This window comes from Schistocerca serialis, chromosome 1, assembly GCF_023864345.2.
Source record: "Schistocerca serialis cubense isolate TAMUIC-IGC-003099 chromosome 1, iqSchSeri2.2, whole genome shotgun sequence".
Classification (NCBI taxonomy): Eukaryota; Metazoa; Arthropoda; class Insecta; order Orthoptera; family Acrididae; genus Schistocerca; species Schistocerca serialis.
In genome coordinates this window covers 130,354,943-130,382,765 of record NC_064638.1, presented here as the reverse complement: position 1 = coordinate 130,382,765, position 27,823 = coordinate 130,354,943, and the positions used below count along the sequence as shown (strand labels likewise).

General features: G+C 44.6%; 1 protein-coding gene across 1 annotated transcript in view; it reads left to right on the top strand.

Annotated features, from left to right (window-relative positions):
• The window catches only part of LOC126455783 (angiopoietin-related protein 6-like), a 1,041,335-nt gene that overhangs the window by 907,928 nt on the left and 105,584 nt on the right, over positions 1–27,823 (top strand). The window contains exon 11 of the mRNA XM_050091581.1: positions 10,336–10,460. Coding sequence (XP_049947538.1) covers positions 10,336–10,460 — 125 coding nt within the window. The remainder of the gene's footprint in view (positions 1–10,335; positions 10,461–27,823) is intronic.

Below are 27,823 nucleotides of genomic sequence, written 5' to 3'. Positions count from 1 at the left end.
AACCAGAACAGCTGTTAGCATGAGTGACATAAAATTAGATATCTTAGGTGTTGCGAAACAATTCAAATCACTTAAGAAAGGCAAGTCTTCCAGGCCAGTCGGTATACCAGTCATGTTCCTTTAAGAGTATGCAGACACAATAGCGCCTTTCTTAGCAATCATATACAGCAGCTCCATTCGTGATTTCCTCTCAGAGAGATCACAGTTCATAGTGGTATACGGTAAATCATCGAGTAGAACGGAAGTGATATCCGGCATTCCGTAGTGTCATACGCCCTCTGCTGCTCCTGATTTACATAAATGATCTAGGTGATAATCTGAGCAGCCCCCTTAGATTGTTTGCAGATGATGCTGTAATTTACTGTCTAGTAAAATCATCAGACGATCAATTTCAATTACAAAATGATCTAGAGAGAATTTCTGTATGGTGCGAAAAGTGGCAATTGACACTAAACAAAGAAAAGTGCGAGGTCATCCTAAGGTTTTTTTTTTTGTCATCAGTCTACTGACTGGTTTGATGCGGCCCGCCACTAATTCCTTTCCTGTGCTAACCTCTTCATCTCAGAGTAGCACTTGCAACCTACGTCCTCAATTATTTGCTTGACGTATTCCAATCTCTGTCTTCCTCTACAGTTTTTGCCCTCTACCGCTCCCTCTAGTACCATGGAAGTCATTCCCTCATGTCTTAGCAGATGTCCTATCATCCTGTCCCTTCTCCTTATCAGTGTTTTCCACATATTCCTTTCCTCTCCGATTCTGCATAGAACCTCCTCATTCCTTACCTTATCAGTCCACCTAATTTTCAACATTCGTCTATAGCACCACATCTCAAATGCTTCGATTCTCTTCTGTTCCGGTTTTCCCACAGTCCATGTTTCACTAACATAGAATGCTGTACTCCAGACGTACATACTCAGAAACTTCTTCCTCAAATTAAGGCCGGTATTTGATATTAGTAGACGTCTCTTGGCCAGAAATGCCTTTTTTGCCATAGCGAGTCTGCTTTTTATGTCCTCCTTGCTCCGTTCGTCATTGGTTATTTTACTGCCTAGGTAGCAGAATTCCTTAACTTCATTGACTATGTGACCATCAATCCTGATGTTAAGTTTCTCGCTGTTCTCATTTCTACGACTTCTCATTACCTTCGTCTTTCTCCGATTTACTCTCAAACCATACTGTGTACTCATTAAACTGTTCATTCCGTTCAGCAGATCATTTAATTCTTCTTCACTTTCACTCAGGATAGCAATGTCATCAGCGAATCGTATCATTGATATCCTTTCACCTTGTATTTTAATTCCACTCCTGAACCTTTCTTTTATTTCCATCATTGCTTCCTAAATGTACAGACTGAAGAGTAGGGGCGAAAGGCTACAGCCTTGTCTTACACCCTTCTTAATACGAGCACATCGTTCTTGTTCGCCTACTCATATTATTCCCTCTTGGTTGTTGTACATATTGTATACGACCCGTCTCTCCCTATAGCTTACCCCTACTTTTTTCAGAATCTCGAACAGCTTGCACCATTTTATATTGTCGAACGCTTTTTCCAGGTCGACAAATCCTATGAAAGTGTCTTGATTTTTCTTTAGCCTTGCTTCCATTATTAGCCATAACGTCAGAATTGCCTCTCTCGTCCCTTTACTTTTCCTAAAGCCAAACTGATCGTCACCTAGCGCATTCTCAATATTCTTTTCCATTCTTCTGTATATTATTCTTGTAAGCAGCTTCGATGCATGAGCTGTTAAGCTGATTGTGCGATAATTTTCGCACTTGTCAGCTCTTGCCGTCTTCGGAATTGTGTGGATGATGCTTTTCCGAAAGTCAGACGGTATATCGCCAGACTCATATATTCTACACACCAACGTGAATAGTCGTTTTGTTGCCACTTCCCCCAATGATTTTAGAAATTCTGATGGAATGTCATTTATCCCTTCTGCCTTATTTGACCGTAAGTCCTCCAAAGCTCTTTTAAATTCCGATTCTAATACTGGATCCCCTATCTCTTCTAAATCGACTCCTGTTTCTTCTTCTATCACATCAGACAAATCTTCACCCTCATAGAGGCTTTCAATGTACGAGGGCAGTTCAATAAGTAATGCAACACTTTTTTTTCTGAAACGGGGGTTGTTTTATTCAGCATTGAAATACACCAGGTTATTCCCAAATCTTTTAGCTACACAACACTATTTTTCAACGTAATCTCCATTCAATGCTACGGCCTTACGCCACCTTGAAATGAGGGCCTGTATGCCTGCACAGTACCATTCCACTGGTCGATGTCGGAGCCAACGTCGTACTGCATCAATAACTTCTTCATCATCCGCGTAGTGCCTCCCACGGATTGCGTCCTTCATTGGGCCAAACATATGGAAATCCGACGGTGCGAGATCGGGGCTGTAGGGTGCATGAGGAAGAACAGTCCACTGAAGTTTTGTGAGCTCCTCTCGGGTGCGAAGACTTGTGTGAGGTCTTGCGTTGTCATGAAGAAGGAGAAGTTCGTTCAGATTTTTGTGCCTACGAACACGCTGAAGTCGTTTCTTCAATTTCTGAAGAGTAGCACAATACACTTCAGAGTTGATCATTTGACCATGGGGAAGGACATCGAACAGAATAACCCCTTCAGCCTCCCAGAAGACTGTAACCATGACTTTACCGGCTGAGGGTATGGCTTTAAACTTTTTCTTGGTAGGGGAGTGGGTGTGGCGCCACTCCATTGATTGCCGTTTTGTTTCAGGTTCGAAGTGATGAACCCATGTTTCATCGCCTGTAACAATCTTTGACAAGAAATTGTCACCCTCAGCCACATGACGAGCAAGCAATTCCGCACAGATGGTTCTCCTTTGCTCTTTATGGTGTTCGGTTAGACAACGAGGGACCCAGCGGGAACAAACCTTTGAATATCCCAACTGGTGAACAATTGTGACAGCACTACCAACAGAGATGTCAAATTGAGCACTGAGTTGTTTGATGGTGATCCGTCGATCATCTCGAACGAGTGTGTTCGCACGCTCCGCCATTGCAGGAGTCACAGCTGTGCACGGCCGACCCGCACGCGGGAGATCAGACAGTCTTGCTTCACCTTGCGGCGATGATGACACACGCTTTGCCCAACGACTCACCGTGCTTTTGTCCACTGCCAGATCACCGTAGACATTCTGCAAGCGCCTATGAATATCTGAGATGCCCTGGTTTTCCGTCAAAAGAAACTCGATCACTGCCCGTTGTTTGCAACGCACATCCGTTACAGATGCCATTTTAACAGCTCCGTACAGCGCTGCCACCTGTCGGAAGTCAATGAAACTATACGAGACGAAGCGGGAATGTTTGAAAATATTCCACAAGAAATTTCCGGTTTTTTCAACCAAAATTGGCCAAGAAAAAAAATGTGTTGCATTACTTATTGAACTGCCCTCGTATTCTTTCCACCTATCTGCTCTCTCGTCTGCATTTAACAGTGGAATTCCCGTTGCACTCTTAATGTTACCACCGTTGCTCTTAATGTCACCAAAGGTTGTTTTGACTTTCCTGTATGCTGAGTCTGTCCTTCCGACCATCATATCTTTTTCGATGTCTTCACATTTTTCCTGCAGCCATTTCGTCTTAGCTTCCCTGCTCTTCCTATTTATTTCATTCCTCAGCGACTTGTATTTCTGTATTCCTGATTTTTCCCGGAACATGTTTGTACTTCCTCTTTTCATCAATCAATCAAAGTATTTCTTCACTTATCCATGGTTTCTTCGCAGCTACCTTCTTTGTACTTATGTTTTCCTTCCCAACTTCTGTGATGGCCCTTTTTAGAGGTGTCCATTCCTCTTCAACTGTACTGCCTACTGCTCTATTCCTTATTGCTGTATCTATAGCTTTAGAGAACTTCAAACGTATCTCGTCATTCCTTAGTACTTCCGTATCCCACTTCTCTGCGTATTGATTCTTCCTGACTAATGTCTTGAACTTCAGCCTACTCTTCATCACTACTATATTGTGATCTGAGTCTATATCTGCTCCTGGGTACGCCTTACAATCCAGTATCTGATTTCGGAATCTCTGTCTGACCATGATGTAATCTAATTGAATTCTTCCCGTATCTCCCGGCCTTTTCCAAGTATACCTCCTCCTCTTGTGATTCTTGAACAGGGTATTCGCTATTATTACTAGCTGAAACTTGTTACAGAACTCAATTAGTCTCTCTCCTCTTTCATTCCTTGTCCCAAGCCCATATTCTCCTGTAACCTTTTCTTCTACTCCTTCCCCTACAACTGCATTCCAGTCGCCCATGATTATTAGATTTTCGTCCCCCTTTACATACTGTATTACCCTTTCAGTATCCTCATACACTTTCTCTATCTGTTCATCTTCAGCTTGCGACGTCGGCATGTATACCTGAACTATCGTTGTCGGTGTTGGTCTGCTGTCGATTCTGATTAGAACAACCCGGTCACTGAACTGTTCACAGTAATACACCCTCTGCCCTACCTTCCTATTCATAACGAATCCTACACCTGTTATACCATTTTCTGCTGCTGTTGATATTATCTGACCAGAAATCCTTGTCTTCCTTCCACTTCATTTCACTGACCCCTACTATGTCTAGGTTGAGTCTTTGCATTTCCCTTTTCAGATTTTCTAGTTTCCCTACCACGTTCAAGCTTCTGACATTCCACGCCCAGACTGGTAGAACGTTATCCTTTCGTTGATTATTCAATCTTTTTCTCATGGTAACCTCCCCCTTGGCAGTCCCCTCCCAGAGATTCGAATGGGAGACTATTCCGGAATCTTTTGCCAATGGAGAGATCATCATGACACTTCTTGAATTACAGGCCACATGTCCTGTGGATACACGTTACGTGTCTTTAATGCAGTGGTTTCCATTGCCTTCTGCATCCTCATGTCGTTGATCATTGCTGATTCTTCCGCCTTTAGGGGCAATTTCCCACCCCTAAAGAGAGTTCCCTGAACCTGTATCCGCTCCTCCGCCCTCTTTGACAAGGCCGTTGGCAGAATGAGGCTGACTTATTATGCCGGAAGTTTTCGGCCGCCAATGCTGATTATTTATCAAAATTTAGGCTGTGGCGGGGATCGAACCCGGGACCGAAGACTTTTAGTACCTCATGGGTACTAAAAGAAATCCGATAAATTTTGGGTATACGATAAATCGCACAAATCTGAGGGCTGTCCGTCCGACTATATACCTAGGAATTACAATTACGAGCAACTTAAATTGGAAAGACCACATAGGTAATATCGTAGTCAAGGCGAAACAAAGACTTCGCTTTGTTGGCAGAACACTTAGAAGATGCGACAAACCCACTAAAGATGCAGCCTACATTACACTTGTTCGTCCTGTGATGGAATATTTCTACGCGGTGTGGGATCCTTACCAGGTAGGACTGACGGAGGACATCGAAAAAGTGCAAAGAAGGGCAGCCCGTTTCCTGTTATCGCGTAATAGGGATCAGAGTGTCACTGATATGATACGCGAGTTGGGGTGGCAGTCACGGAAATAAAGGCGGTTTTCATTGCGACGAGATCTATTTTCGAAATTTCAATCACCAACTTTCTCTTCCGAATGCGAAAATATTTTGTTGACACCCACCTACGTAGGGAGAAATGATCATCATAATAAAATAAGAGAAATCAGAGCTCGAACGGAAGGTTTAGATGTTCCTTTTTCCCACGCGCCATTCGAGAGTGGAATGGTAGAGAAGTAGTATAAAAATGGTTCGATGAACCCTCTGCCAGGCACTTCAGTGTGAATTGCAGAGTAACCATGTAGATGTAGATGTAGATGTAGAAGTGATTTTTGAGAGCGCCATCAGTGAAGTTATGTTTTTATTGTATGTTACGAAAATGGAACAGAGGAATTTACAGCAACGTTATGCTATGAAGTATCGTGTCAAACTTGGGGAATCTGCGAGTGCGACCTTTGACAAACTGAACCATTTCTTATCAAGAGCACAAGTTTTTCACTGCCACAAATCATTTTTGGAAGGTTGAAACACGGTGAAGAAGAACGTCGCTCAGGGAGACCTTCAACTACAAAAACCGACGAAAACGTCGAACCTGTGCGTGTGCTTGTGAGATCAGATCAGCGTTTGATAATACGGATGATGGATGAGGTGTCAAACTTAACACTTTCACCGTACATCAAATTTTAACAGAAGTTTCTCACATGTGAAAATTTTGTGTGAGAATGGTGTCCATGGCCACGTCTCGCGACCACTTCCATCACGGAATTTGTGATCTCAAAAGGCATTCCTGTTCTTCCACAGCCGCCCTGTTCATCTGATCTTGTGTCTTTTTTCTCTTTCCGTAATTGAGAACTATCCTAAAAATGACGTCATTTAGGAACTCAGGAGAACATGTGACCTACATGTTAAAGGGTCTACCAGTTGAAGCCTTTCAGGGCTGCTACCAAGACTGGGCCCAACGACTCTACTGGTACACAGCTGCCCAAGGGAACTACTCTGAAGGGGACAATGTTGTTTGGAAAAAAATAAAAACTTAGGTAGACAGAAAATCAGTCTCGTTACTTTTCTCACATGCCTCGTAATTGTCCGACGATGTCTCTTAAACAGCAACTTGCTATAACGGCAGCAACGCATGATCAGCGTTTGGTCGAACTGTAGCGAGGAAGAACCAATGAAGCGCAACTGGACCTGCAAGTGTGGAACTGCAGAACTGCCTGAGTGTGCGTCTCCATTTATGCGCCACCGGAGAAACGTGGTATCAGCCCCCACCTCTACTGTGGCAGTTTACGGATCCAACGGCGTATGGATATGACTCTCTGAAGGTTTTGTGGCGGAATCAGCAATTGGTCCCAAATTATGAGTGCCATTCAAGCGACGGCTGCTCGGAATTTTGAGACGCCAGACATGACACGCGTCTACGCTACATTATCAGAAAAACTGGCACTAACTATATATCTCGAGCCTCTTGAATTTACGCTCGTACGACCTGATTCGCTAATTTCAGTGCTAATTAATTCGGAAACGGTGCAACGTGCCGATTTATTTCTCAGCACAACCTACTCTTCAACACCCTTACAAGCTTTTGAGATTATTCATAACCATCTTCTATAAAGACGAGTCTGTTTTAAGTTGTTACCAAAGATCACGAAATGTTCATTACCGATTTACTTCAAATTTTTACACAATACTGTAACAAGCGTTCGGGCGGACATAGGCTACACATTTTAAATGGTATATAATTATATACAGGTCAAAAAAAGTTTTACATCACCTCGGTTCCGAGACTTCCGGAATGTACAGAAAAATGGAATAGAGATCAACATGAACATTATTTCCGCCCTTTTTATCGCTCATGAAAACCAAAAATTGCACGTTGTACCACCACACAGCAAGACCCTCAGGGGTGGTGATCCAGATTGCTGAACACACCGGTACCTCTAATACCCAGTAGCACGTCCTCTTGCATTGATACATGCCTATATTCGTCGTGGCATACCATCCACAAGTTCATCAAGGCACTGTTGGTCCAGATTGTACCACTCCTCAACGGCGATTCGGCGTAGATCCATCAGAGTGGATGGTGGGTCACGTCGTCTACAAACAGCCCTTTTCAATCTATCCCAGGCAAGTTAGATGGGGTTCGTGTCTGGAGAACATGCTGGACACTCTAGTCCAGCGATGTCGTTATCCTCAAGGAAGTCATTCACAAAATGTGCAGGATTGGGGCACGAATTGTCGTCCATGAAGACGAACACCTCGCCAGTATACTGCTGATATAGTTGCACTAACGGTCGGAAGATGGCATTCACGTATCGTACGCCTTCCATGGCCACCAGCGGCGTACGTCTGCCCCACATAACGCCACCCCAAAATAGCAGGGAACCTCCACCTTGCTGCACTCACTGAATAGTGTGTCTAAGGCCTTCAACCTGACCATATTGCCTCCAAACACCTCTCCGACGATTTTCTGGTTGAAGGCATATGCGACACTCATCGGTGAAGAGCACGTGATGTCAATCCTGAGCGGTCCATTCGGCATGTTGTTACGCCCATCTGTACCGCGCTGCATGTTGTCGTTGCAAAGATGGACCTCGCCCATGGACGTCCAGAGTGAAGTTTCGCATCATGCAGCCTATTGCGCACAGTTTGAGTCGTAACACGACGTCCTGTGACTGCACGAAAAGCATTATTCTACATGGTGGCGTCGCTGTCAGTGTTCTTCCGAGCCATAATCCGTAGGTAGCGGTCATCCACTGCAGTAGTAGCCCTAGGGCAGCCTGAGCGAGGCATGAAATCATCAGTTCCTGTCTCTCTGTATCTTCTCCATGTCCGAGCAACATCGCTTTGGTGCACTCGGACACGCTTGGACACTTCCCTTGTTGAGTGCCTTTCCTGACACACAGTTACAATGCGGACGCGATCGAACCGCGGTATTGACCTTCTAGGCATGGTTGAACTACAGACACCACGAGCCGTGTACCTCCTTCCTGGTGGAATGACTGGAACTAATCGGCTGTTGGACCCCCTCCGTCTAATAGGCGCTACTCATGCATGGTTCTTTACATCTTTGGGACGGTTTAGTGACGCCTCTCAACAGTCAAAGTGTCTGTGTCTGTGATACAATATCCACAATTAACGTCTATCGTCAGGATTCTGGGAACCAAGGCGATGCAAAACTCTTTTTGATATGTGTATATACACTAAGCATGAAACGTCCCCTTTGAACAATTATACAAGACTGTGCTTAAACTGACACACAATATTTTGTTAGCGCAACGCAATCTGACTTTCAATAATCCCTACAAAAGAATGGGCCCTGACTAACATTAAACTATACCTTTCACAAATCACTTACCTCACCAAAATCTTCGCTGCTCAAGCTACTGCAATACAGCGAGTGCCACTACTGCCAGCTAAATAAAAGATTCAAACTATGGAAGGCACTAACTACTGATAGGGATAGTTAGCAAATGAAAGATATTAATAGAGAACAAACAATGTATTTACCTTGATATCATCATATATAAATATATATATCAGTTCATGACAAATTACAAACCTCCGCCATCTCTCTCCCCACATCCACCACTGCTGGCGGCTCACCTCCAACTGCGCAACGCTACGCGCTGTTAACATCCAGCTGCCCCTCTACAATGGCAGACAACAATGCAAACTAGCCACAGACTGCACACAGCACAGCCAGTGATTTCATTTTGAGCGCTACGTAACGTTGCCAATAAGAAAACATAAACAGCCTACTTACAAGCAAAAGGGAAACATTGTTACCAAAAATCTCGATGTTCTTCCTTCTTACACAGATAGTTTTAAACAAAAATTGTATACACAACTATGTGCTGTTTTGTTTTCTTCCTCGGAGCCGGGTTTAACAGAAAACAGGAAAGTTGTATTTATGGCTTATCGGCTTATGATTGGAACACTACTTGGCATAATGGATCATCCGAAGCGTTTTAATCCTACCGTTTGCAGATGACAACCATGTGAAATACTGCCATTGAAGCTACTATCCTCACATATCCAACAGCAGTAGATGTCTGTTATATCCCGTATACAATGATCCCCAATCAGTTTACCCATTCTCTTTAAGTGAATTCCATTCCCAGTCAATGATTCGTTGGCAATAACAATAATCAAGGCTAAAGGAGAGGGCGGAGAAGAGAAATGGACATAGAGAGGGAGAAGGTGTGGTTAGGCAGAGGAGTCAGGAGAAAATGGACAGACAGGGGGGGGGAAGTAGGCGATGGACAGAGAGAGAGATATTAGAACGTATATTCACATCCCATATATACTTAGGAATTGTGAAGCATTGCTCAGTTCGCAAGTCTACTACATGTCAGATCACGTGCCTACGTGCGTTGTTTTTTCAGCAAGACAATGCACTACCCCTCCATCTCTGAATTATGTCAGAGAGGTTGTAGGAACATTTCACGGATGCGATTGACCTCACCCCATACGTTTTGGGCATTATCTGGAGTATTTTGCACGCTTTTGACTCGGACCACACCAATCTGCGAGACTCGTAGGCTGCGGTTGTATGGTCAGGGGTCAGGATGGCTCCCAAACACTTCCGACGTCCCGCGGACTCCGCGTCAAGAGTCACTACCGTTATCTTCGGTAATAGACGTAGGACCTGAAGGTAGTTCGGTAATGAAAATTTCTTCAACCAAATGAATTCTGTCTGGCTATCACTGGATGAAGCGCTACGAAATTTTAAAATATGCTCGGAGGTTAGCTCGGAAGAAATAAGCTATCAGAGGATTCGAGTTTTGAAAGCGATCAAACTTTTTGGACACGACAGATATTTGGGTAAGGCTATGAGATATCAAGAACGATGCTGGTGTTGCAGGTGATCCAGCGCCGTGGGGACTACGGAGACAGCCCTCTCAACTTCACCCGCACGTGGGACGAGTATCGTCACGGATTTGGCGACCTGGACAAGGAGTTCTGGTTCGGCAACGACTTCCTGCACAGGTGAGCCAGCGTCCAACCTCCTTCTAAGGCACCACTCTCAAGTTGACACTCCTATTTTGCTTGCTGCATTGTGCATTTTTATTGTAGTTTTATTATTACTGAAACGCCCGCTAAACCCGCTGGGCAGAACAGGTAATAGGATTGTGAAAAGAGCCAAGGGTTGAAGTCAGTTTCTGCTTCTAATTGTCATTTATTGTAATTTAGCAACTCTTTCACGGCTGAAAGCCTCCAACAAGAAATATTAACAAGGTAAAAAAACTCCAATTAAGATAGCAATAAAATAATTTAAAGAAACAACAAATGCAAGGTGCAATACCAATTGGCGGAGGGTATAAAATGACTTTCTTTTAATAAAATAATATGAATATTTATATATGTGTTTGGAGAGAGAGAGAGAGAGAGAGAGAGAGAGAGAGAGAGAGACTGATTTTTGATTGAGATTTTTACTTTAAGTCGTAACTGGTACCTGAATTTTGGTTGCTGCCTCCTTGAATGATCAGGTAGCTTTTCATACCTAATGGACCACTGTTGTAAGTAAATAAGATCAAACGGCAATCTGCTTTTCGTGAGAAAAGAAGATTGCTTAGCACACAAACTTCCTTCAAACTACACGTCCTGCTACATCAAAATTGGTCAGTGGAGTTCAGCACGATACTATTGTACAAGAATATAATCCAATTACTGTAATTAAGAAATTATGAGAAATTGTTACTTATTGAATGAAAACTATAGAGAATGCATTTCTTTTCCTGTATTTTAGTGAACTTTGTACACTTACAATTCTGTCGATTGATAGACGGCAGCTGTGCTTCACTTCACTTCAAGTACTTCTTGAATCACATTTACATTTACGGTATTTACATACATTGCTGAGCTTCTCACAATAAAATCAGGCACAAATTAGTTAAAGAAAGAAGCGGTGAGGCACACATAACATTGCATGGGCCACAATCAAACTTCAAAATTTCAAAATATATTACCATAATCTTTAAAGGCAGAAGGCCGCAGTGTTTAAGCTTGAAAGATAAATTTAAAAATTAATTTGCAAAATTTTAAGAAACAGACAATAACCATAAGCCTAAATTTTAAAACAGCTGACAACAAGTAATTAAACACCGGTGGCACTCAGAAGGCCTCCAGGGAGGTCGGTCTGCCCTCCTTCACTTAGGTGAGACAGGTGGTGGTGAGCCCAACTATACTTGGTCCGTCGGAACCCAACCAGGTTGGTTGGTTGGCTTAAAGATTAAAGGGACCAAACTACAAAGGTCATCGGTCCCTTGTTTCATAAAAACACAGAGCACAGTGAAACTATCCACCAGTCAGGCGAAGCACTAAAAGAAAAATTCCGGGGGAAGAAAAGCCCCATAGTCCATTGTAAGACAACATGGAAAACAAAGCACAGCAACAAAAACAACATAGAGAACAAAGGCAGAAGGAATTAAAACTGCACAGCAGAGGACTGTGGCTGGCTGATCACGAAAATAATAGGATAAGCCAGCCACTCTGCAACACGTTAAAACCTCCAGCCTAAAAGTTTAGGGCGGAGTCGAATCACAACACAAAACTAATTAAAAGAGAGAGCTCAAAAGAGGGTGATGTTAAAAAAAATTTAAATGGACCTATAAAAGCCGCTTGCGCGAATAAAACTTAAAACCCGATCTGCCATAGAGACGTTGTCACCTAAAAGAGATGATAAAGCACCCTGGAGATTAAAAGTTCGCCTGAGGGCGGTTAAAAGAGGACAGTCCAACAATATATGGGCCACCGTCATAATCGCACCACAGCGACAATTAGGGGGGTCCTCTCGACGCAGCAGATGACCATGCGTCAGGCAAGAGTGACCAATGCGGAGCCTACAGAGAACCACAGAATCCCTCCGAGAGGCCCGCATGGAGGAACCCCACACAGTCGTGGCCTCCTTTACACGCCGCAGCGTGTTGGGGACAGACAGGGTGCGCTATTCGTCTGCCCACATCCCAAAGACCCGACGGCGTAACACCGATCGGAGATCAGTTGCCGGGAGGCCGATCTCCAACGGCAGTTTGCGGGTGGCTTCTTTAGCTAACTTGTCGGCGTGTTCGTTGCCCGCTATCCCAACGTGTCCCGGGATCCACATGAACACCACTGAACGGCCACGTTGTTCAAGAGCATGAACGGACTCCTGGATGGCAACAACAACGGGATGGCGTGGGTAGCACTGGTCAAGAGCCTGGAGACTACTGAGAGAGTCACTGCAAATGACAAAAGACTCGCCAGTGCTGGTACGAACACGCTCAAGGGCACGAAAAATAGCTGTTAGCTCTGCGGTGTAAACACTGCAGCCGTCCGGCAAGGAGCGCTGGTCGACATAGTCCGCATGAGCGTAAGCGTACCCCACACGGCCATCAACCATCGAGCCATCGGTACCCAACCAGGGGTCAGCCACGGACTGACTGACACAACAACTTGCTTCCCGTCAGTTAGTATATGAGAACCGCAACCGGCAATGTTACAAACGTAATAATCCACAATGGAGTATGTGTTAGCTGTTAAAAACACAGCATGTTGGACAGCTACAACATGTGAGGAAAGGACGCTGCCTGAGATTACGTCAGTGGCCAGGGCAGGTAACCGGAACACTAACGGCCACTAGCTAGAAAATTCCTCTGGTACACTTGAATTTGAAACACGGCAATAGTTAACTCGCTCAAAAGAACACTGCCTGAATTTACGTTAGTGCCCAAGGCAGGTAACCAGAACAATGACGGCCAAAAGACAGACAATTCCACTGGTGCATTCAAATCGTAGTCGACCATGGCGGCTAAATCTCAGCAGTAGAACCACTCGGTGTTGCTCACCGGTAAACCTTCCCGTCAGCAAACCACAGAAGCGAACCACCACAACATGAATAGACGTGGCTTGGGTAGTTGAAAGCACTACTCAACTCTGACGTCCTGGGTCGGCGAACCACGAAGCTCGTAGCGATCGGACAGCTCCACACACGCTCCAACACTGTGCAGGGACTGCCAGCGGCCCCAGCCGACTGCACCGCGCGGAGATAGCTTCCCTCGTCCGCAACAACCGACCAACTCACTCCAGACCCCTTTGCCGGAAACTATATGCACCAAACCAAAGATGGTACACAGCGCAAATATCGATACACATCACTGCTGCCACACGTAGAAGGAAGAAGAACCACGACGAAAACGCGACAAGGGCGGGAAACCAAACACAGACAGACAGCGAAGTTCACGAAAACGCATAACTGGGAGAGAGCACGGCTCAGTTATTATTATTATTATTATTATTATTATTATTATTATTATTATTACTCCACATACAGTGGTACAATAATATTATTCATTCGCCATTTGACCATTTTATACACTGACTATTGGCCTGTGTCGGCTTCTGATTGGTAGTGTTGGGAATGTGGAAGGACAGCGTAGTTTATCTTCAGTCAGAAAGATTCCCAACAATTAGTAATAATGTGATATATTTTTAAATATGAAGGAGTATTCAAATGGTTCAAATGGCTCTAAGCACTATGGGACTTAACATCTGATGTCATCAGTCCCATAAACTTAAAACTACTTAAACCTATCTAGCCTAAGGACATGACACACATCCATGCCCGAGGCAAGATTCGAACCTGCGACCGTAGCAGCCGCGTGGTTCCGGCCTGAAGCGCCTAGAACGGCTCGGCCACCGAGGCCGGCAACGAGTACTCAACTTAAATGATGCTTCTTCTTGTGAAATTTCCAGCACAATTATTACAAGTCCTCTAAAATACTCAAGTCCTGCCACTGTGCCTCTGAGTGATACCTACGGTAGAGTCCAGCCCTGGCCTACGATGTCTACGGACCCTAAGTCTCGAAGACGACGGACGAGCAGTGCGGCCCGAAGACTCGGCGGTAACTGCAAACTGTATACGTTTCCACGCAATGAAGAGAACTGTCTGCCGTAGCTCGGTACTCCGGTATTTAACGAGGCATCGACCAATCGCTGTCCACACACGTGATGCTGATGGGTTGCCAGCTGCAGCCCCTGGCGAACCTCAGTATAGTTCTGTTATAACCATGAATAAAACAACAAATGTATCACCGTTCTACGGTTTATTGACACAACACTAATACAATTAACTATGTTACCAAGCGCCAAGTTGTAGATCAACACTTAATGGAAAGTTATATTAGTTGATGGTAGTTATACCAATGTGCAGGAAGTGCAAGTGAATTGCCGAGTTCCGGCGGAAATCACAAGGCCGTTGACATATTAAGCCTAGTGAACATTAAAGTCCAACTTCCAGTATAGCATTGGGATTCTACACTACTGGCCATTAAAATTGCTGCACCACGAAGACGACGTGCTACAGACGCAAAATTTAACCGACAGGAAGAAGATGCTGTGATATACAAATGATTAGCTTTTCACAGCTTTCACACAAAGTTGGCGCCGTTGGCGACTCCTACAACGTGCTGACATGAGGAAAGTTTCCAACCGATTTCTCATACACAAACAGCAGTTGACCGGCGTTGCCTGATGAAACGTTGTTGTGGTGCCTCGTGTAAGGAGGAGAAATGCGTACCATCACGTTTCCGACTTTGATGAAGGTCGGATTGTAGCCTATCGAGATTGCGGTTTATCGTATCGCGACATTACTGCGCGCTTTAGTCGAGATCCAATGACTGTTAACAGAATATGGAATTGGTGGGTTGAGGAGGGTAATACGGAACGCCTTGCTGGATCCCAAAGGCCTCGTATCACTAGCAGTCGAGACGACAGGCATCTTATCCGCATGGCTGTAACGGATCGTGCAGCTACGTCTCGATCCCTGAGTCAACAGATGGGGACGTTTGCAAGACAACTACCATCTGCACGAACAGTTCGACGATGTTTCCAGCAGCATGGACTAGCAGCTCGGAGACCATGGCTGCGGTTACCCTTGACGCTGCATCACAGACAGGAGCGCCTGTGATGGTGTACTCAACGACGAACCTGGGCGCACGAATGGCAAAACGTCATTTTTTCGGATGAATCCAGGTCCTGTTTACAGCATCATGATGATCGCACCCGTGTTTGGCGACATCGCGGTGAACGAACATTGGAAGCGTGTATTCGTCATCGCCATACTGGCGTATCACCCGGCGTGATGGTATGGGGTGCCACCTCTTGTTCGCATTGACGGCACCTTGAACAGTGGACGTTACATTTCAGATGTGTTACGACCCGTGGCTCTACCCTTCATTCGATCCCTGCGAAACCTTACATTTCAGCAGGATAATGCACGACCGCATGTTGCAGGTCGTGTACGGGCCTTTCTGGATATAGAAAATGTTCGACTGCTGCCCTGGCCAGTACATTCTTCAGATCTCTCACCAACTGAAAACGTCTGGTCAATGGTGGCCGAGCAACTGGCTCTACACAATACGCCAGTCACTACTGTTGATGAACTGTGGAATCGTGTTGAAGCTGCATGGGCAGCTGTACCTGTACACGCCATCCAAGCTCTGACTCAATTCCCGGGCGTTATCAAGGCCGTTATTACCACCAGAGGTGGTTGTTCTGGGTACTGATTTCTCAGGATCTATGCACCCAAATTGCGTGAAAATGTAATCACATGTCAGCTCTAGTATAATATATTTGTCCAATGAATACCCGTTTATCATCTGCATTTCTTCTTGGTGTAGCAATGTTAATGGCCAGTAGTGTGAGTCCAGAGCGGAGCCGGATCGACATCGAACAGAAGCTCCACTGCAGCGTAGTTGTGAAGTAGAACGTAGCACACGATGAGAACTGGCTTTTAGACATCAGTAGCGGCGTTAAATAATGCTCCATAGTTATTGGAGCCAGCGGCTGGGGATGTATGTTCCGGGCGGCCAAGCTCTGAGTGTTATGGGAGGCCAATCGCTGTGTTTTGAGGCGCGCGCGCGTGAAGGCGCCTGCGATGTTAGCAGCGGGCCGCCCACGGAGAAGCGCGGCCAATGATGAGTTCCTCGACTGCGCCTAATGGAGCGCGCCGCTGCTGGGTGCAGAGATTTAATGGTGGTGGACACCACAAGTTCGTACTGACAATCCATGTAGCTGCTGCGCTACGCGTGTTTCGAGCGCGGCTTATCGATTGTGGTGCGGTACTCTCTGCAGTCGCATGTACTGTCACTACAGGTAGCATTGAGTATCTATGGCCGCACGACATTTTTATAATACGTATGATCCACACAGACATTCCTCATGAAACAGTCTACGGTGAAAAACGTATCGAAATCCCCACAGTTCTTCCTGAGATTACCCATAATATACAGATAGAAAAACGCGCTGGTGGACCTTAACATAATCACAGATGTGGGCAAGTCATTTCTGAAGAGGTGTAACGTTCCCAGAATGCAAATAATATAACATAAATCAAATCAATATCTTTATGTACAAGAAAAATGAAAATCTTATGTTGACTTCTTCCAGATGCTATGGAAACTACTAGATACTAGCTTCTTTTTCTGCTCTCTCTCTCTCTCTCTCTCTCTCTCTCTCTCTCTCTGGCGTGCCACACGGGAGTGTTATGGGACCACTGATTTTCACACTATATACAGGGTGTTACAAAAAGGTACGGCCAAACTCTCAGGAAACATTCCTCACACACAAAGAAAGAAAATATGTTATGTGGACATGTGTCCGGAAACGCTTACTCTCCATGCTAGAGCTCATTTTATTACTTCTCTTCAAATCACATTAATCATGGAATAGAAACACACAGCAACAGAACGTACCAGCGTGACTTCAAACACTTTGTTACAGGAAATGTTCAAAATGTCCTCCGTTAGCGAGGTTACATGCATCCACCCTCCGTTGCATGGAATCCCTGATACGCTGATGCAGCCCTGGAGAATGGCGTGTTGTATCACAGCCGTCCACAATACGAGCACGAAGAGTCTCTACATTTGGTACCGGGATTGCGTAGACAAGAGCTTTCAAATGCCCCCATAAATGAAAGTCAAGAGGGTTGAGGTCAGGAGAGCATGGAGGCCATGGAATTGGTCCGCCTCTACCAATCAACCGGTCACCGAATCTGTTGTTGAGAAGCGTACGAACACTTCGACTGAAATGTGCAGGAGCTCTATCGTGCATGAACCACATGTTGTGTCGTACTTGTAAAGGCACATGTTCTAGCAGCACAGGTAGAGTATCCCGTATGAAATCATGGCGGTGAATCGAGGAAGTACAGTACATACTGACGAAACTAAAATGAGCTCTAACATGGAAGTTAAGCGTTTCCGGACACATGTCCACATAACATCTTTCCTTTATTTGTGTGTGAGGAATATTTCCTGAAAGTTTGGCCGTACCTTTTTGTAACACCCTGTATAAATGACCTAGTAGATAGTGTCGGAAGTTCCATGCGGCTTTTCGCCGATGATGCTGTAGTATACAGAGAAGTTGCAGTGAAATGCAGGAAGATCTGCAGCAGATAGCCACTTGATGCAGGGAGCGGCAACTGACCCTTAACATAGACAAATGTAATGCATTGCGAATACATAGAAAGAAGGATCCTTTATTGTATGATTATACGATAGCAGAACAAACACTGGTAGCAGTTACTTCTGGAAAATATTTGGGAGTATGCGTACGGAACTATTTGAAGTGGAATGTTCATATAAAATTAAACGTTGGTAAGGCGGGTGCCAGGTTGAGATTCATCGGGAGAGTCCTTAGAAAATGTAGTCCATCAACAAAGGAGGCGGCTTACAAAACACTCGTTCGACCTATACTTGAGTATTGCTCATTAGTGTGGGATCCGTAACAGGTCGGGTTGACAGAGGAAATAGAGAAGATCCTAAGAAGAGCGGCGCGTTTCGTCACGGGGTTATTTGGTGGGCGTGATAGCGTTACGGAGATGTTTAGCAAACTCAAATGGCAGACTCTGCAAGAGAGGCGCTCTGCATCGCGGTGTAGCTTGCTGTCCAGGTTTCGAGATGGTGCGTTTCTGGATGAGGTATCGAATATATTACTTCCCCCTACTTATACCTCCCGAGGAGATCGCGAATTCAAAATTAGAAAGATTCGAGCGCGCACGGAGGCTTTCCGGCATTCGTTCTTCCCGCGAACCACACGCGACTGGAACAGGAAAGGGAGGTAATGACAGTGGCACGTAAAGTGCCCTCTGCCACACACCGTTGGGTGGCTTGCGGAGTATAGATGTAGATGTTTTTCCTGTCTTAAATGATAATCTAACCACACTCCTAGAAACCACGTGAAAGATGTTTGCTGAATGCTGCAGAACGTTAATTCAAGGATTCTATTGCCTCTAGACTTTGGACTTACGTTTTCCACCCTAATCAATACTATTCGCTTCTCATCAACACCATGTAGTCTTCTCTAGACGATATTTCTGCGGTTTATCTCATTCTGCTGTTAACTGGCTTCAGTGTGGCCTTTAATTAAATGGCTAGTATCATTTGCGAACAACACTAGGTGATATATTTTATAACGTAAACAATGCACAGGTACCTAAAAACTGACACATAATAGTTTCTCTCTTAGTCTCAGCTGCCCGTGAACTTACTGACTCCAATGACGTCAAAAGTATCTCATGCTTTTAAATCGACCTACAAATTTCTGCTAATGCGACCAGTTTCCTTACACCTCCATTACGTCTGTGAAATGTTACTCCTGTGCTCTAAATGATATCTTTTACAAGAACACGTGTAGCATCTCACTGTCTGTATAATGGTTCCGTCAAATAACCATAAAATATTCTCAGTGAAATTTAGGCGCAAGTTGTTTATAAACGCAATGTAAAAAGGCCATGGATTGTGGCTGCACTTATCTAGTACAATACGTCAGGAAATTTCGTTCATATTGTACAATTAGTTGCTCTTATTTCTGTTTATATTTTATTTTGTTGACATGGTTCAACGCTCAGTTTCTGGGAACAGCTATTCGGAGATAAAATGCTTTGTAAACTTTCCTTGGTTGACTTCGTTATTGGGTTATGGTCCACTCAAGATACTTTACGTCGAGGCATTCATTTTCTGTCACTACAGATGTAATGATTTCCTCCCTGGTGGATATGCAGTATGTCTAATTTTCTGCATAACGCACTGCAGGGTGTAACGCCGTTGGACTTTATTTCTTGAAGAAAAATTCTATGACTGACTATCTGGTTTTCACACTGATTGTTGCCATCCACAAGACCACTGACCACCCCTATATTTAGGCGTTGTTGTCCTTTCTGTCAGTGACTAACACGCTTTTGTCATTAGCACTCGGCACGTTCGCTATAGTTCCTCAGCATCGGCATTGTACCGATTGACTGCAGCAAAAGAATAACTTGATATTGGGACACCATAAACTTTGGTGGGTTTGACCATACTCTTAGAGTTCTGGGAGGATTTCAGGATCTTTCGAAAATTTCTCAGACAGTTCTTTAGCTCTTTCTTCGCCTGTGATTACGAGCTTCGCCCACCTAAATCCGCCATTGTGGAGGCTTAGGAGCGATACAGCATTCAGCTCGTCACGGTCCATACACCTCACACGAATATGACTGGTAAACGATAGCTTAATAATGATATCTCCCTTAACAAAAAATTAACATGTGTGTGTGACCTATTGTCACTCAGTTGCTGAGGTTCTAGAACAGTCAGGGAGGGCAATAGCCGCTGGAACAAATTAAAGGATGTCGGTTTCCTGCATTTATGATGATGAAATAGGCGTGGTCAGCGTTTGAGCTGTCCATTCGGAGTGCTAATAGCGTTCCACACTGAACCTCTCACACAACTAATGAGTAACGCTGGACATAAAAAGGAAGGGAAGAAGATATGAGTTGAGCTTCCCGTGAGCACCAAGATCACGCAGCAGCACTTAACATCGGAGCTGGACGGTTGAGTTCATTTGAATCCCACTGGCAACTCTAGTTCACAGAACTCGTGGTGCAGCAGTTGGCTTGAACAGGATTCCGTTCAATGAAATCGATTCGTGCCACTGCTAATATGTTCCATTTGACAAGTTCCCGGCCATTTCTATCTCCCGCGAGCTAATCCCACTATCTCAAATGAAGTCTGTGCAAACGCCACGCTCCCTCCTCATTTATTTAATTATGTACATCCTTGTAGCCTTAGCCAGATCCAGTCACGTCTGCAAGTCTGATCTCGTCTATCTGTATGCGCCAGTGTTATTCATATTAAATTCAGCTGCTTCGCTGAGCGAATCTTGAAAATGTGATGCCTTATTTGAACAGACTGTTTTAGGAAACCAGTTTTGGTTGGAACATGTTCTTGCTAATCACATTTCTGCCAACAGCGAACGATATCACGACGAAATTCATTCTCTCGATGGTAGTGTCAAACGAATATTTCCTCTTTTCGCTATATATTATTATTATTATTATTATTATTATTATTATTATTATTATGATTATTATTATTTGCGTCGAGACCCTGTATGACCACTCAAAGCATTCTGCCTCATTTGAGTGTTCTTTCTGATCTTTCCCGAATCTCTCATTTTTTTCTCCATGGAGTCTCTTTCTCTCTTCAGTCCACTTTGTCCTTGGTTTCTTTGGGATTTCATTCTCTGATCTCATATTCCACTTGTGTACCTTGTCCCTGTATACATTTCTGTCTTCAGTTTCTATTGGATCGATTTTTGCTGCTTCTAGGTCCAATTTCACTTGTGTGATCCACGTTATTGTTGATTTGACCCCTTGTCTGCATGTTAGAATTCTCTCGGTGAGTCGTTTTGATGACAGCCTGATGGTGTGCTCATAGAACTTCAACATTCTTTTCTGATATCTGCTGCTATGTTTGACATCTTCTCTGTAGTTTTCCTAGAGTGTAATCTGTTTCCCTCTTTTGTCAGCTTTGGGCCGACAATTTTCCTCATGATTTTCCTTTCTTTCTTCAGTACACTTTCCACGTCGCATTTCATATAGAGTGTTAGCGTCTTACTTACATACAGTATTTCAGGCTTGATTACAGTGTTGTAGTGTCTGTCTTTTGTGTGATTAGACATGTATTTTTTATTATACACGTGCTGTGTCTTGCCGAACGCTCTCTTCATTTTTTGTAGTCGAGTCTTCTGTGCGATCTTTTCTCCTCCTGTAGGTCGCTGTATATATATAATTTGGCACGATATCCCTGAGGAGGGTATCCAACAACTCTATCAATAAACGCCAAGCCGAATAAGTGTTTGCACACATACATTTATTATAGATTTCTTACGAAAAGACACAGTTTATGAGCACAAAGAAACTCTCATCTTTGAACACAAAGTACGGAACGATTTACGAAACGGCAAACTTCAAATACCTCGGTGAAACACTACAAATGAGCGGACATAACAGAGACTCAAACGAAGAAAGATAAACTAAACTGGACAAGGCATACAAAGTAGTGTGGAATCATTACAATAAGAAATCAATCTCACAAAAAGTCAAATTACGCCACTACGACACGGTGGTGCTCCCCGAGGCACTATATGCAGCAGAGAGCACACTAATCTTAGGGCATACGCATATCAGACAACTAGAAAAAGTAGAACGGAATACACTTAGGAAAATATTTGTGCTCAACTAACAACAATGGAATATGGATCAAGAAACCTACAGAGGAACTATACAAACATACGGAGACAATCACAGAAAAGATTAGAAAACACAGACTACATTTCTATGGACACCTATACAGAATGCCATCACACAGACTGGGTAACCACTAGAAACAACAAATAGGTGGCAGAGGTAAAAAACGACCTGAACCAACTCAACATCACAGCAGACACAATAAACGAGAGAATAAAATTCAGATACACTGTGATAAACGAACAGGCGTATAATGGACTGAAGAACGCAAGCAAGATCACAGCCGGAAGATGAAAGAAATATGGGCAACCAAAAAGGCAATCAAGATGAAACCGAAGACACGTAGACGACAAATAAGTGCTTGCACACATACATATATTATAGATTTCTTACGAAAAGACACAGTTTATGAGCACAAGGAAACTCTCATCTTTGAACACAAAGTACGGAACGATTTACGAAACGGCAAACTTCAAATACCTCGGTGAAACACTACAAATGAGCGGACATAACAGAGACTCAAACGAAGAAAGATAAACTAAACTGGACAAGGCATACAAAGTAGTGTGGAATCATTACAATAAGAAGTCAATCTCACAAAAAGTCAAATTACGCCACTACGACACGGTGGTGCTCCCCGAGGCACTATATGCAGCAGAGAGCACACTAATCTTAGGGCATACACATATCAGACAACTAGAAAAAAGTAGAACGGAATACACTTAGGAAAATATTTGTGCTCAACTAACAACAATGGAATATGGATCAAGAAACCTACAGAGGAACTATACAAACATACGGAGACAATCACAGAAAAGATTAGAAAACACAGACTACATTTCTATGGACACCTATACAGAATGCCATCACACAGACTGGGTAACCACTAGAAACAACAAATAGGTGGCAGAGGTAAAAAACGACCTGAACCAACTCAACATCACGGCAGACACAATAAACGAGAGAATAAAATTCAGATACACTGTGGTAAACGAACAGGCGTAAAATGGACTGAAGAACGCAAGCAAGATCACAGCCGGAAGATGATAGAAATATGGGTAACCAAAAAGGCAATCAAGATGAAACAAAAAGCATGGACAGATGACCGAAAACAGAAATGCAGCGAACGAATGAGGGAAGTTTGGGCAGCAAGGATGGCAGCAAAAGGAATTCATCATGTAGTTTAGTCAAACTGCGCTCTTTATATATGTATATATGAGATTCATATAGGTTACGGTTATACAAAGGGTGGACAACATAAAATTTACCTGGAAAATACACTCTAACACAGAAAAAGTGGACTCATCTCGAAGGAATTATCCGAATGTGACGACATTCGGTAGTTATGATGTAAATGTGCAGACAGATGACTACAATTTCAAGAAGCCGGCTGTTGTGGCTGAGCGATTCTAGGCACTACAGTCCGGAACCACGCTGCTGCTACGGTCGCAGGTTCGAATCCTGCCTCGGGCATGGATGTCCTTAGGTTAGTTAGGTTTAAGTAGTTCTAAGTCTAGGGGTCTGATGACCTCAGATATTAAGTCCCATAGTGCTTGGAGCCATTTGAACCATTTTTTGAATTTCCAAAAATTTGATGACTCCTCAAGAGAGAGAGATTCACAAATTGAGCAAGTCAGCAACACATTGGTCCACCAACGGCGCTTATGCAAGCAGTTATTCTGCTTGGTATTTATTGATAGAGTTGCTCGACCATCCTCCTCAGGGATATAGTGCCAAATTTTGTCCAATTGGCACGTTAGATTGTCAAAATCCCCAGCTGGTTCGAGAACCTAGTTCATAATGCTCCAAATTTTCTTAATTTGGGAGAGATCCGGCGACCTCGCTGGCCAAGGTACGGTTTGGCAACCACGAAGACAAGCAGTAGAAACCCTCGTGGTGTCCGGTCAGGCATTGTCTTGTTGAAATATAACCCCAGGGTGGCTTTCCACAAAGTGCATCAAAACGGAGTGTCGAATATCGTCGACGTTCCGCTGTGCTTAAAGGTGCTGTTGAAAAAAACCAAAGGGCTCTAGCTATGAAAAGAAATGGTATCTCAGACCATCATTCCTGGTTATCGATCCATATGGCGGGCGACAATCAGGTTGATATTCCACCGCTGTCCGGGGCGTCTCCAGAAAAGTCTTCCCTGCTCATCAAAGCTCAGTTCGAAGCGGGTCTCGTCACTGAAAACAATTCTATTCCATTCAGTTAGATTCCAGGCCATGTTTCCGTTAGTCCACGTTACACTAACAGAGAGTTAAGTCCTTTAGACCTAGTCTGTGAGGTACTTGTTGCTTCTTACACGTCAATACCCACTGAGATGACAAAAATCATGCAATAGGGAAATGTACATATACAAATGGCGTTTGTATCGCGTTCACAGGATATAAAAGGGCAGTGCATTGGCGGGGCTGCCATTTGTACTCAGCTGATTCGTATGAAAAGGTTTCCGACGTGGTTATGACCGCACGACGGGAGCTGACACACTTTGAACGCGGAATGGCATGGGACATTCAATTTCGGAAATCGTTAGGGAATTCAATATCGTGCGATCCACGATGTCAAGAGTGTGCTAAGAATACCACATTTCAGGCATTGCCTCTCATTGCAGTGGCCGACGGCCTTCACTTAATGACCGAGAGCAGCGGCGTTTGCGCTGAGTTGTCAGTACTAACAGACAAGCAGCATTGCTTGAAATAACCGCAGAACGTATCCGTTATGAGAGTGTCGCGAAATTTGGCGTTAATGGGCTACGACAGCAGACGACCGACGCGAGTGCAAGCAACGCTTGGCTCGTGTCCACATACACTGGAGATCTACATAAGCTGGTACACCTGCCTAATATCGTGTAGGGGCCCAGCGAGCACACAGAAGTGCTGCAGCACGACGTGGCATGGACTCGACTAATGTCTGAAGTAATGCTGGAGGGAACCGACACCATGAATCCTGCAGGACTGTTCATAAATCCGTAAGAGTATGTGGGGATGGAGATCTCTTCTGAACAACACGTTGCAAGGCATCGGAGAAGCTCAATAACGTTCATGTCTGAGGAGTTTGGTGGCCAGCAGAAGCGTTTAAACTCATAAGTGTGCTCCAGGAGCTACTGTGTAGCAATTCTGGACGTGTAGGGTGTCGCATTGTCCTGCTGGAATTGCGCAAGTCCGCAGAATGCACAGTGGACATGAACGGATGCAGGTTATCAGACAGGATGCTTACGCACGTGTCATCTGTCAGAGTCGTATCTAGACGTATCCGCGCTCCCATATCACTCCAGTTTCACACACCTCACACCATTACAGAGCCTCCACCAGCTTGAACAGTCCCCTGTTGACATGCAGGGTCCTTAGATTCATGAGGTTGTCTCCATACCCATACACGTCCATTCGCTCGATACAATTTGAAACAAACTAGTCCGAACAGGCAACATGTTTCCTGTCATCAACAGTCCAATGTCGGTGTTGACGGGCCCAGGAGAGGAGTTAAGCTTTGTGTCGTGTAGTCTTCAACGGTACACGAGTGAGCCTTCGGTTGCGAAAGCCCATATCGATGATATTTCGTTAAATGGTTCGCACGTTGACACTTGTTGATGGCCCAGCATTGAAATCTGCAGCAATTTCCGGAAGGGTTGCACTTCTGTCACATTGAACAATTCTCTTCAGTCGTCGTTGGTCCCGTTCTTGCAGGATCATTTTACGGCCACAGCGATGTCGGAGATTTGATGTTTTATCATATTCCTGATATTCACGGTACACTCGTTAGATGGTCGTACGGGAAAATCCCCACTTTATCGCCACCTCAGAGATGCTGTGCCCCATCGCTCTTGCGCCGACTGTAACACCACGTTCAGACTCATTTAAATCTTGATAACCTGCCATTCTAGCATCAGTAAGCGATCTAACAACTGCGCCAGACACTTGTCGTTTTATGTAGGCGTTGCCGACCGCAGCACCGTATTCTGCCAGTTTACATATCTGTGTATTTGAATACGCATGTATATACCAGTTTCTTGGGCACTTTAGTGTGGATAGAACCCTAGACGACTTAAAGACCGTGGCGTGGTCAGATGAGTCCCGATTTCAGTTGGGAAGAGCTCATAGTAGGATTAGAGTCTGGCGCAGACCCCATGAAGCCATGTTGTCAAGATGGCACTGTACAAACTGGTGGTCGCTCCTTAATGGTATGGGCTGTGTTTGCATGGAATGTACTGGGTGCTCCGGATGTTCGGCTACTTGGAGGCCTTTTGCAGCCATTCATGGACGTTATGTTTCCAAACAACGATGGAATGTTTGTGAGTCACAGTGCTCCATATCATCGGGCAACAACAGTTTGAGATTGCTTCGAAGAACATCCGGGACAGTTGGAGTTGGTGGTTGGTGGGCAAAAGACTCTCATACGTTTACCAGTGACGATACAGGAAACGGGGCCCGCAGGACCCATCTCGTCGGAAAAATATGGCCCTACGATAAACGAAGCCGTCAACCTGTACCACACACTTACCGTTGCAGACTGACGTGATACTAGTTGGTGGGCGAACGAATTGTCTGTTCCCCTTTTGTGTATTGACATGTCCTTGGAGATGGGAATGGGTTACATCTGTCCGCAAAATTTTCCACGGCCATTCATTGTTCACTTCCATGCGAGCAAGAAATTCTAGAGCAAACGTTTGTCTTACTGGCAGGTCAGGATGAGGTAAAACTTGAACATGGATAATTTTGTGTGGATAGTAATGCAGGATGGTATTCGTATCGGGTCTAAAGCCCGAACATAACCTCATCTTGACATAATATTTCGGCGGTCCACCTGGCCATCATCTTCAGGTGATTAAGCCGAGGCACTAAATGGCCGGAATTGAAATCAAACATTTTTTCTTTCTTTTTTTGTGAGGTTTCAATACAGCGTTATTGGTGGATCACGGTCTCACTATCATGGTGGATGTTAAAAGTGTTCTATGCTACAATGACGTCATTCCAAGGACACCATTGGAGTGCACGTTGAAGGTGTGGCATGGGGCTCTAAGTCCCATACCATCCTCCGACAGTAGAAGTTCAATTTGCAGGCAATAGGTGATATAATGACATTAGGGGCCAACATTGGTTCTTTCTAATGGTCGACACCTAGCGAGTGGTCAATTCAACACTGACGCTTCATTAGTGGCCATAACAGGGCTATCGGTAGCCATGATCAGAATCTGTTTCCTCAGGAATAGTGAGAGAAGCAGGGTAGCTATGCCAACGCCGAGGAGTCGTGGTGCCAATGTTTTGTAAGCCAGCGGCCGTGTTGCGTAGGACTTCCACTTTGTCATAGAGACGCCTTTGCCTTCTCTCGTATGGACCTCTGAAGAGTGACCATGTCTGTTTCCTCGTGGAGGGTAATTCCCTCGCGAGGAGAGGGGCACGCAGGCTCCGCCGAAGCACCTTATTCTGCAAGCGCTGAAGGGTCTGCATCCGGAAGGCACTAATCGTAGCCCACGCAGTCATAGGTGAGGGAAGCGTGGACAACCATCCTGTACAGCCGGAGCTTGGTTTGGATGTTCAGTTCTCTGCTGTTGAACATTGGGTACAACGCTTTTATCAGCTTTTGTCCTTTCTGAATGACGTATTCTGCATGTCGATGGAAGAGCAGTTTTTTATCCATCTGGACACCTATATATTTGGTATCAGGGGACCATAGAACTTGGACGCCTGAAATAGTGATGTTGTGGTGGAGGATGGGACGCCATTTAGTGAAATAGACTACCGTAGTTTTCGCGACATTGAGGGCAATATTGTTTCAACAATACCAGGTCACTGTCGCGTTCGCCTGCCTCTGGAGA